At 31.8% G+C, this 11,162-nt stretch overlaps 1 protein-coding gene across 1 annotated transcript; it reads left to right on the forward strand.

Annotated features, from left to right (window-relative positions):
- On the forward strand, positions 1-492 carry LOC115973512 (TMV resistance protein N-like). Its single transcript, XM_031093778.1, has one exon. It carries the CDS (start codon positions 1-3, stop codon positions 490-492), a length of 492 nt encoding a protein of 163 aa, XP_030949638.1.
- The last annotated feature ends 10,670 nt before the right edge of the window (positions 493-11,162 follow it).

Below are 11,162 nucleotides of genomic sequence, written 5' to 3' on the forward strand. Positions count from 1 at the left end.
ATGGCTTCAAGTTCATCATCTTTCCCAAGTTCTTCTATTTCTTCTACTAGCAAATGGACGTATGATGTTTTCCTGAGTTTCAGTGGTGAGGACACTCGCAATACTGCTACGGACTTTATATATTATGCATTACTAGAGAAGGGCATTAACACTTTTGAGGACGATCAAAAACTTGAGAAAGGAAAAACTATTAAACCAGAACTCCTTAGAGCGATCAAAGAATCCAAATTTGCCATAGTCATTCTCTCAGAAAATTATGCATTTTCCACTTGGTGCTTAGATGAACTTGTAGAGATCATTGACTGCGAGACAAAAAAGGAAATAACAGTTTTCCCTATTTTTTACAATGTGGATCCATCTGATGTGCGAAAACAAATAGGAACTTTTTCACTTGTTAAACATGAAAAACATTTCAAGGAGAAGGTGGAAACATGGAAAGCTGCTTTGAGTCATGTGGCCGATCTTGCCGGATATCATGTAAAGAATAGGTAATTTTTATTTGAAACACACACACACACACACACATATATATATACACACTAGTCATTTAACCAGTGTGATGCATGGGTTAAATTACTGAATGAGTTTGGAAGGAAAAAAAAAAGCATTATATTTGAGTTTATATAGTTACTATTAAGACTTTAAAAAGAAAAATAGTTAGCAACGTAGCGTAGATGCATGGAATGCTTGTGAGGAGATGGGTTGATGGCTATAACTATCCACAACAGGCATTGGAATCATTTAAAAAAAATGTAATCATAAATAGGTAATAAATAACACTGTATAACTAAAAATAAAAAATAAAAGGACATAAGAAAATGACTTAATATTTTAAATATATATTCATAGTTAATTAGAATTTTTTTATAGAAAGTAATTAATTGATATCAAGAACATAATAAATTTAGGCCTAAAAAACTAACTGCATAAATAAAATTTTAAATTATCATTTTTTTAAAAATATTTTGTGATTAATATTGAATTAGCAATGTACAAAAATCTATACAGTATACACGTCTAAGTATTACCTTAGTCTTTGTAGTATATTATATGCCCATACCAATTTAAAAGGAAACTGCGTAGATCTAACTGATAGAGTCACGTAACACAAATATTCTAATAACACTATTGGGAGGTAGTTGGAAACCAAAGCCCAAGTGAAAGATGAAATAAATAAATGAAACAAATTTAGTAAATTTTTTTTTTTGGGTATAAAATAATAAAAGTAAGGATGGAATGGTATTTTATGTGTACCTTCCAAGAAGTTGCCTTTCTGCTTAAATGCCCGTTTGTTTCAACTTTTTCAGCCCAAAAGTCACATTTTGAAATAAGCCAGCCCTTTAAGTGCATTTGGTTAGTATAAAACGCAACTTTTTCCAAAAAGTTGCATTTTATACTTGTGAAGAGAACGCACAATTCCATTTTGGAGTCTCAGAATTCCATTTTTGCCAAAAGTCTATGCACGTTTTGATATATCCGTTGGGTGAGTTGGGCAATTACCAAATTAACCCAAAGAATAAAGGATGCTCATGTCTTCGTCTACGCACAGTTCCTCATTCCTCTCAATAACAAATTTCCAAATCCAAACACAAAAAAATCTATAACAAATTCCCAAATCAGCTAAGGGAAAAAAAAAAGTCAATCCCTTGCAAATTAGGATTCCTCAAAATGCAAAACAAAAAAAAAAAAACATCAAAATATTCCTCTCAATAACAAATTTCCAAATCCAAATACAAAAAAATCTATAATAAATTCCCAAATCAGCTAAGGAAAAAAAAAAAAAAATCAATCCCTTGCAAATTAGAATTCCTCAAAATGCAAAACAAAAAAAAAAATCAGAATATAGCAAAATCTTTCAAATGGAGTTTGTACCCATTTGCGTTTGCTTTGCTTTGATCCAATCTTCCCGATCTGCTCTGCTTTGCTCTGAATCATCCCGTTTGTAAGTGGTTGAATTTAGAGAAAAAGAAAAGAATCAAGAAGATTAGGGTGAAGAATTGCATGGGTGTTGCAGACGAAGTGCTGAGAGAAAAAAAAAAATGAAGAGAGGAAGAAGGAAAGCTGGAACGTTCTAGAGTTTGGAGGAAGTGGTAGGGATAAAAAATGGAAAGAAGTAAAAAAAGAAAAGTGTAAGGGTACATGTGTGGAGGAGAAAAAAAGAGGGGGAAAAAAGAAGGAAAAAAAAGAAGAAAGAAATGCGGTAGTGTAGGGAAAAAAGAAGAAGAATGAGGAAATGGTATCACAATATTTTCACAATAAATTTTAAGTGGTAGGTTATTATTAGCTAATAATAGTGAGAAAAAAATAATTTTTTTAGAAAGAGAAAAAAATAATTTTAATAGTACGTTCAAATTAAAATCAGTATCAATTTTTATCACAATATTTTCACAATACTTTTACAATAAAATCAGTATAAATTATCACAATACTTTCACAATAAATCTAAAGTGATAGGTTATTATTGGGAAATTATTGTGTACTCTCGGAGTACCATAAATGCGTACTCCCTCCTCTCACATAAATGGTGGATCTCCTTATTAAATTCATGGTGGGACCCACCATTTATGTGAAAGGAGGGAGTACCATTTATGGTATTCCGGGAGTACCTAATAATTTTCCATTATTATTAGCTAATATTGGTGAGAAAAAAATAATTTCACAATATTGATTTAAGTATGAAATAAACTTCCTTATATATACATTGTCCTTTTTGGTAATTTATCTCTCAAACTGCCACTTTTATAAGCACTCAGCTTTTTCAAAAAAACATTTTTTAACAGTTTTTACCAAACACTTAGTTTTTTGAAAAAACACTTTTTCATCATGCACTTTTTGAAAATTCAACTTTTTCAAAAAGCTCAACTTCAAAAAGTTGAACCAAACTCAACAACTTAGAAGTAGCAAAACTCAACTCCCTCACGTGACTATCATCTCCTCTTCTACAACGCCACTTTTTCTTTATCTTTTTATTTCTTTCCCTTTCTTAATTCTCTTCATTCTTATCTTTTCTATGACATTCCCTCGTCTCCTTTTTTTTTTTTAATCTCTTTTTCTCTCATAGTGCTTCTGTAACTCTCTCCTATGTTTTTAATTTTTAATTTTATTTATGTTTCTTTTCCCCCACAATAAGATCATCCATTGCTTTCATTCTCATCTTCTTCTTCCTCTTCTTCTGTCAAATGCTGTAAAAGTTGAAAAATGGGAAACTGTTGGGTTTGGTGGAGTTTGGACCTGTAAAGTTGAGAAGTAGAGAGACACATCAGATCATGAAATTAAGCTTTTATTATTTTGTCCTTTCTATTTTTTTTTCTTCTATGTTTTTTGTGTCTTTGTTTTACAATTTTGTGGTACTTGTATCCAGTGAAACAATACAATTTTTTAAAGAGAAGTCAACTTCTGTTAGTGTTAGACAATTTTGAGGTTAATAAATATAAATAATGTGGTGTACCATCATCGCTGCCGACGGTAATTGTTCCATTTTCTTCAAAAATGATTCAAGAGTACTCCTTGAAAAACAACATAATTAATTGCCAAAATATAAAAGAAATAGTAGAAAAACAAAGGTAGATCAAAATGAAGTGATAAATAAGGACAAAAATGGCAGACCACGAAAATGCACTTCCAGTTTACTTAGTGGTAATGACTCGGAAGCGCCAGTGATTTTCATGAACATGTTGATCACTTGCTGTATTGGCGTTGAGATTGTCAACGATTTTTTTTAAAGACACAGGTGTGCAGTTGGAAAAGAAAAAGTGCTTGCAAATTGCAGTTTTTTTGCTGTCCGGTTATATTTATATGTATCGAGGGAAAACAATAGTATGATACAGTGTAATGATTTGTTTCTTTTGGTTGTGGTTAGTTATTTAAAATTCCAAAAGATACAATTGTTCAGTGTCTTATTTTGCAAAATGAAAAGACACAATTATTTGGTTTTTAAATGTAGTTGTGTGGCATAAATTTATGTAGCCACATAGCGCAATGAGATAAGGTCAACAAAAGGTCAAATGTTTTGGCTGTTACTTATTATATAGATATAGATATTCAGCTAATCCACTTTTATATATCTAACTTCATTTAAACCTTTAATTGACATATCTTTTTTTATTTATTATTTTTTGAAATAAATAAACCTTCATCAGATCTCATTTAATTTTTGTCATAGCCTATCTATTTACATATTTTTATTTAGTCAGCAGATTCGAACACCTAATATCTACCATATATATATATTTTTTTTAAGATTAATAAATTCGTAATCTACACCCAAAAGACCAAAACCCACGTTATTGTTTAAGAATATTGGTGTTGATAAGGTTTTAATTTTTAGTTGTGGAATGCTGTTTGATGGATGTACAAAATGAGAGAGAAATAATTAAATAAATTTTAAATTTTAAAAAAATAAAAAATATATTATTATGTGAATGTTTTTGAAAAATGGTCAAAAAAGAAATAAAATTTTATATTAAAATGAACGAAATTTTTGCATGAGATATATTTATTGAGTAATGTTACAGTTATGAACTATTTTATTATATTTCTACAAAATATTAATGTGATCAATTTCTTATTGGTATTCATCTCTTTTTTTTGGAGGAACTCTTATTGGTATTCATCTAGACATACTATTAATATCATTTTTTTTCTTTTATCAATAATTACTCATTACATTAGCAATTTGTAAGTGTCTCTAACATTATTCATATTTATTTGATTTTTATGTCTAAGATAGATATTGAGTGAATTAAACGATTGCTAGACTTTGTAACCAAGGTCCACACTCCACATGCAAGTGACCCTTGTCACTATCATGAACCCGCCAATACAATTACTTGGAAAAGCGTAATGAAGAGTGTCTCAGATAGTCATCAATTGTTTTTTTTTCTACATGGCCACATTCAACGTTCCTTTGTGACGTTTTTGACGAATTGACAAGTCTTGCAAGTCACACATGGCCACATTCATTATTCAATCCATTGTATTCCTATGAAGAAATTTCTAACATGGTTGGGAAAAAAAAAATCAATGCTCAAGTTGAATATTAGCAATTTTTGTTTTTGCTAAGTGGTACAATTGGTTTTTTTTTGGTGTGAATACAGACTAAGTTTGATTTCACTGCTTAGGTGCCCAGCGAAAGCAATTCCATCAATGAAGCTAAAATACAAAAAGTGAAAAAATTTACAAAAATTGACCTATATGCAAGTTTGATGAAGTTTGTTTCATCAATCTTTGCATAATTGTATAAAAAGTATAAGTGTTATAGTAATAGTGTATACCTCATCTTTCTATCATATGATTTATATTATTCAATTGTTATCCTATATTTTTTTTTAACTCATACATCAATGTAGCACACTAACCATTAGAAAAAATAATAAAATATAAATAACGAATAAATATTTTATTGAAATATACTGTAGAATAAATAATTTAATGTGGAATTTTTGAAAAAATTTCCGTGTAAAAAAAAAAAAAAGATTCTTATTATAAAATATACCAAAAATTTTACACGAGTGAGGAGATAGAAATATAGATTCTTATTGTAAATGCTAACGTGTGAGTGGTGAGCTTGGCGAATTGGTTTGATGAGATAGAAAATTGGTTTGCGAAGGAAGGGTGTTAACGTCTTTTCATAATGAGGGCTTTAATTACATATTTGCCCTTAAAGACTTGAATAATGAGTAGATTTGGTTTAAATCCAACACTCTCGTACTGTGGTTGGTGGCAATTGGTTCGGTTCCCATGCAAAGAACAAACAAGAGTCCCATATGATTGATGTACTCTCTCTACTTTGTAGATGTGACAACTGATTGAATTTTGCATGAAAATGATTTGTTCTTTTATCTTTCAGTTTATCTCGTCCTTTTTTATTTCCTTCTTTTTCCATGTAAGTAAGTATTCCTCTCAGACAAGGTTACATGGATGAAGGAGCCCTAATCAATTTTCATAGACTAGACTAGAGAGCCTTTAATTTTCAAGCATTTTGACTGCACAAGCAGAACAACTGAGCATCCATGTGAACCATAGACAATAGCAACTTTTATTGAAGTTAATTTCCCATAAGATTAGTGCTTAAGAATTTGGATGATGTTAATACCATACTAGTTTGGCATGCACGTACTGGTTTAAACTATAATGTTTATCCTATGCTCAGAGTTCAATTTTCTTCAAAAGACTTTTCACCAGTTTATATAGTGAAGGTTAATCAAAAGCCTCACCACGTTTAGCAAGGTTTCTTTATTGTCTTTTATTCAAACATCTAACATTTTCATTGCTTGCCACGCATTCGAGCTGATGTGACCTGGTCACATGCATTAGTGACCCAACTTTGAAAACCAATCTGACTCTCCTCAGTATGAACAAGCTGTATATCTTGTTTCAATTCTCTTATCTAATTTTGCATGAAAATGACTTGTTCTTTTATCTTTCAATTTATCTCGTCCTTTTTTATTTCCTTCCTTTTCCATGTAAGTTCTTATTCCTCTCAGACAAGGTTACATGGATGAAGGAACCTTAATCAATTTTCATAGACTAGACTAGAGAGCCTTTAATTTTCCAGCATTTTGACTGCACAAGCAGAACAACTGAGCATCCATGTTAAAATAGTCCATAGCAACTTTTATTGAAGTTAATTTCCCATAAGATTAGGGCTTAAAAGTGTTAGGAATTTGGATGATGTTAATACCGTACTGGTTTGGCATGCACGTATTGGTTTAAACTATAATGTTTATCATATGCTCAGAGTTCGATTTTCTTCAAAAGACTTTTCACCAGTTTATATTGTGCTCGTTTGGATAGCACTTATTAGTGCTGCGTCTGCGTTTCCTCAGTTTTTATATTTTTTTTTTTTCTTTTTAGCTGCAATGGTTTACCCGTTCTTCTGTGAACAGTGCACTTATGCACTGTTCATGGGTCCCACAAACTCCACTTTTTATCAACTTTTTCATTAAAAATGGGTCCCACAGTACTATTCACACATTTAAAAATTATTTTGCTACGGTGTTTTCAGTTTTCAGTTTTCAATTTTATCAAAATAAGTTATATCCAAACAGACCTGGTAAAGGTTAATCAAAAGCCTCACCACGTTTAACAAGGTTTCTTTATTGTCTTTTATTCAAACATCTAACATTTTCATTGCTTGCCACGCATTCGAGCTGATGTGACCTGGTCACGTGCATTAGTGACCCAACTTTGAAAACCAATCTGACTCTCCTCAGTATGAACAAGCCGTATATCTTGTTTCAATTCTCTTATCTAACTATATTTTCTTTCTCGCTTCGTGAATTTGATTTGCTTTTAAGTTTTGATACGATCATTTGGTTTGGTATCCGACAATACTAAATTATTGTACTTTCAACGAATAACTCTTGGCGTACCACACAAAATCATTAGCATCCAACAATACATCTTGAACTGTGTATCAATGCACTGGGACGGAGTCAGGGTACAAACCTAAAAGGGGGACAATGCTTAACGTAAAGCTCATAAAATTTCATCACATTTATTCGCATCGTAATCTTATATCTGTAGATGCAATTTGAGATTTGCAATAAACTAATGCTAATTTTGGTGATTTTTCAAATTTTAATATTAAGATTTTTATAAATTATGACATCAACATTAGAGGTTAGCAATAATAAATCATCAATATTAGCTTATGAATAATGCTAGGGATACATCCAGCTACCCAATTTTTTTTCTTTTTTTGAGAAACAAACACACACACAAGGGAGAGAGAAAGGGGTGCCAACTACATAGTTGAATCCACAACATGCCTCACAAAAATTAGGTTAGTCCTAAACAAAAAGCCGAATAAACATATCTTACAAACCACAACAAACTTTTTTTTAGAGATAGTTTTCAACCTCTGATGTTTAATAAATTTCACCATGGTCAAACAAAGTACAGACCATCAATTTTAATTTTTCTCTTTTCCCATTAGCCCGCCTGCCCATTAAGTTCTCTAACGACAGCCACACCTCTGATTTCTAAAACATTAAAACAAAAATCCAACTTTATTTTATATTTTTAATATTTCTTGTTTCACCTGTTCCATTTTTCTCATTGTACCCGCGAGTCTATGACCAACTTATTATTTAAATATTTTTTAGGCAAAAAACTCATTTTCGTCTCTACATTTTCACGAAATTTCCATTTTGGTCCCTATCTTTTTTTTCCACCGTTTTTAGTCCTTATCTTGAAAAACGCATCTCGTTTTAGTCCTTTCCGTTAGTGCCCTAACGGCCCCGTCCTATGTGGCAGATGGAACTATTAAAATAATAATAAAAAAATTTATTTTGGCATTAAAAAATGCCACATCAACATTTAAATTAAAAAAATTAATTTATTAATTTTAATTAAATAAAAAAATAAAAACAGAATTAAAAATAAAAAATCATATAATTTTAGATCTAAGTGTGTTTTGAACAAGAACAACAAGAACACAAATCTAGATCTAAGAACACAAACCCAGAAATTAAAATCCAAAAATTAAAAATTTCAAAACCACCATTTTCTCAAACCCAGCAAAATCATCAAATCCTAAATACCCAAAGTACCAAATAAATCCAAAAATACAACACAACAAATCTAAACAAAAAAAATCTCAGAAAAACCCATCAACCACCACGTCTGAAGCAAGCCACGAACCCAGGGACAATCACAGTGACCAAACCCAGGTTTCTTTGGATACCTCCATGGAAAGCTTTGGCTCACACATCATTAGAAGCAAGCAATCTAGTAACACTAAGCTTTCTCTTTCTCTCTCAGGCTTTCGTTGTTGACTTTCTCGGAACTTTGACTCTTCCATACCCGAATCCTTCTCGTGGGTATTCGGGTCGTCTTCTTCTTCTTCGGGTTCGAATCTTTCATGGGTCACTGTCTCTTCGTCTTCCCCAGGCATCCCAGACAGTGACTCTTCTTCATCTTCATCCTCAGCTAAAGTCTCAACCTTTGCTTCTTCTAGTGCTTGTGCTTCTGATTCTTGCTCGGAATGTTTGGGTTTGTGATTTATTGGTGGGTTTGGTCGCTGTAATTGTTCCTAGGTTCATGGCTTGCTTCAGACGTGGTGGTTGATGGGTTTTTCTGAGTTTGAGATTTTTTTTTTGTCTGGATTTGTTGTATTTTTGGATTGATTTGGTACTTTGGGGCTTTAGGATTTGATGATTTTGCTGAGTTGAGAAAATGGTGATTTTGAAAATTTTAATTTCTGGATTTTAATTTTTGGGTTTGTATTTTTAGATCTGGGATTATGTTCTTGTTGTTCTCGTTCAAGACACACTTAGATACCAATTCATGTGATTTTTTATTTTTAATTCTGTTTTTAATTTTTTTATTTAATTAAAATTAATAGATTAATTTTTTTAATTTAAATGCTGATGTGGCATTTTTAATGTCAAAATAAAATTTATTATTATTATTTTAATAGTTCTGTCTACCACGTAGGACGGGGCCGTTAGGGCACTAATGGAAATGACTAAAACGAGACGCATTTTTCAGGATAAGAATTAAAAGTAGCGGAAAAAAAAATAGAGATCAATGTGGGAATCGCGTGAAAATGGAAGGACGAAAATGAGTTTTTCGCCTATTTTTTATTGTAACATAATCTTCTCTCTCTCTCTCTCTTGAAATCTCAGTGAATTTTATCTCTATCCTTTGCTGACATTTTCTATTGATACTTATCTCTTCTCTATAAAAATCGGAGCTTTTCTCCCTCTCCCTCGCTCTTTGTTCTTGCTAATGCCACATATTGATGGGGCAGAAAAGTTGATGTGAAACTTGTCACATATTGGGTCCTAATACAATCAACCATCACATGCTATCATGAGTACCATGTGGAGTCCATCTAAATTCCAAAGTGCCATTTCCTAGTTTGGGAAACAATAATTTAATAGGTAAAAATAATATCCGTTATAGGAAATTTGCATTTTGAGACCCATTATGTCACCTTGCACTACATATCATAGATGATAGAAAAGTTGCATAGTCACTATTTCATGGATTAAAAAGAGTCGCCTGAGACTTTGACGCTTTGACGGGACAATTGATCTTTTTTTTTTTTTTTTTTGAGAAAGAAAACTTTTCACACCTAGTAATTACCTACACCTATGACCTCACCTACCCATCTTATTTGGCTGACGCAAGCTAACAAAAGAAGCAAAGTGAAATTGGGGTTAATTACCTCACCATCACATGCTATCATGAGTACCATGTGGAGTCCATCTAAATTCCAAAGTGCCATTTCCTAGTTTGGGAAACAATAATTTAATAGGTAAAAATAATATCCGTTATAGGAAATTTGCATTTTGAGACCCATTATGTCACCTTGCACTACATATCATAGATGATAGAAAAGTTGCATAGTCACTATTTCATGGATTAAAAAGAGTCGCCTGAGACTTTGACGCTTTGACGGGACAATTGATCTTTTTTTTTTTTTTTTTTGAGAAAGAAAACTTTTCACACCTAGTAATTACCTACACCTATGACCTCACCTACCCATCTTATTTGGCTGACGCAAGCTAACAAAAGAAGCAAAGTGACATAACAAAAGCGCATTTTGTTATTTGGCTGACGCAAGCTAATAAAAGCGCATTTTGTGCTTCACATGTCTCTTTTTTATTTTTTCATGAGATATAAACAGTAAATTTAGGTATGTAAACAGTAAAATGCGCGCAAACAAGTGTATAGAATAGTTTGAGTAATGTTGTTTAAGTGTTTTTGAGACATTAACACTTTGATGGGACAATTGATCTTTTCTTTTTTCTTTTTTCTTTTGAGAAAGAAAACTTTTCACACCTACCTAGTAATTACTTACACCTATGACCTGACCTACCCATCTTATTTGGCTGACGCAAGCCAACAAAAGAAGCAAAGTGACATAAAGTGAGCATTTGGGAAGGGCATTTTGTGCTTCACATGTCTCTCTCTTTTTCTTTTTCTTTTCTTTTTTTTTTTTTGTGTTTATAGGACATGAACAGTAAATTTAGGCATGTGAACAGTAGAATGCGCGTGAACAAGTGTATAGAGGAGTTTGAGTAATGTTGTTTGAGTATTTTTGATATACGTGTAGGTGAAAAAGTATATAAAAATGTGTGTAATGTTGTTTAAAATGTGAAAATGTGTGTTAGAACACACCTACCAAACAAGGCCTTTGTAACACAATC

The sequence above is a fragment of the Quercus lobata genome, unplaced genomic scaffold, assembly GCF_001633185.2.
Source record: "Quercus lobata isolate SW786 unplaced genomic scaffold, ValleyOak3.0 Primary Assembly Scq3eQI_341, whole genome shotgun sequence".
Lineage (NCBI taxonomy): Eukaryota > Viridiplantae > Streptophyta > Magnoliopsida > Fagales > Fagaceae > Quercus > Quercus lobata.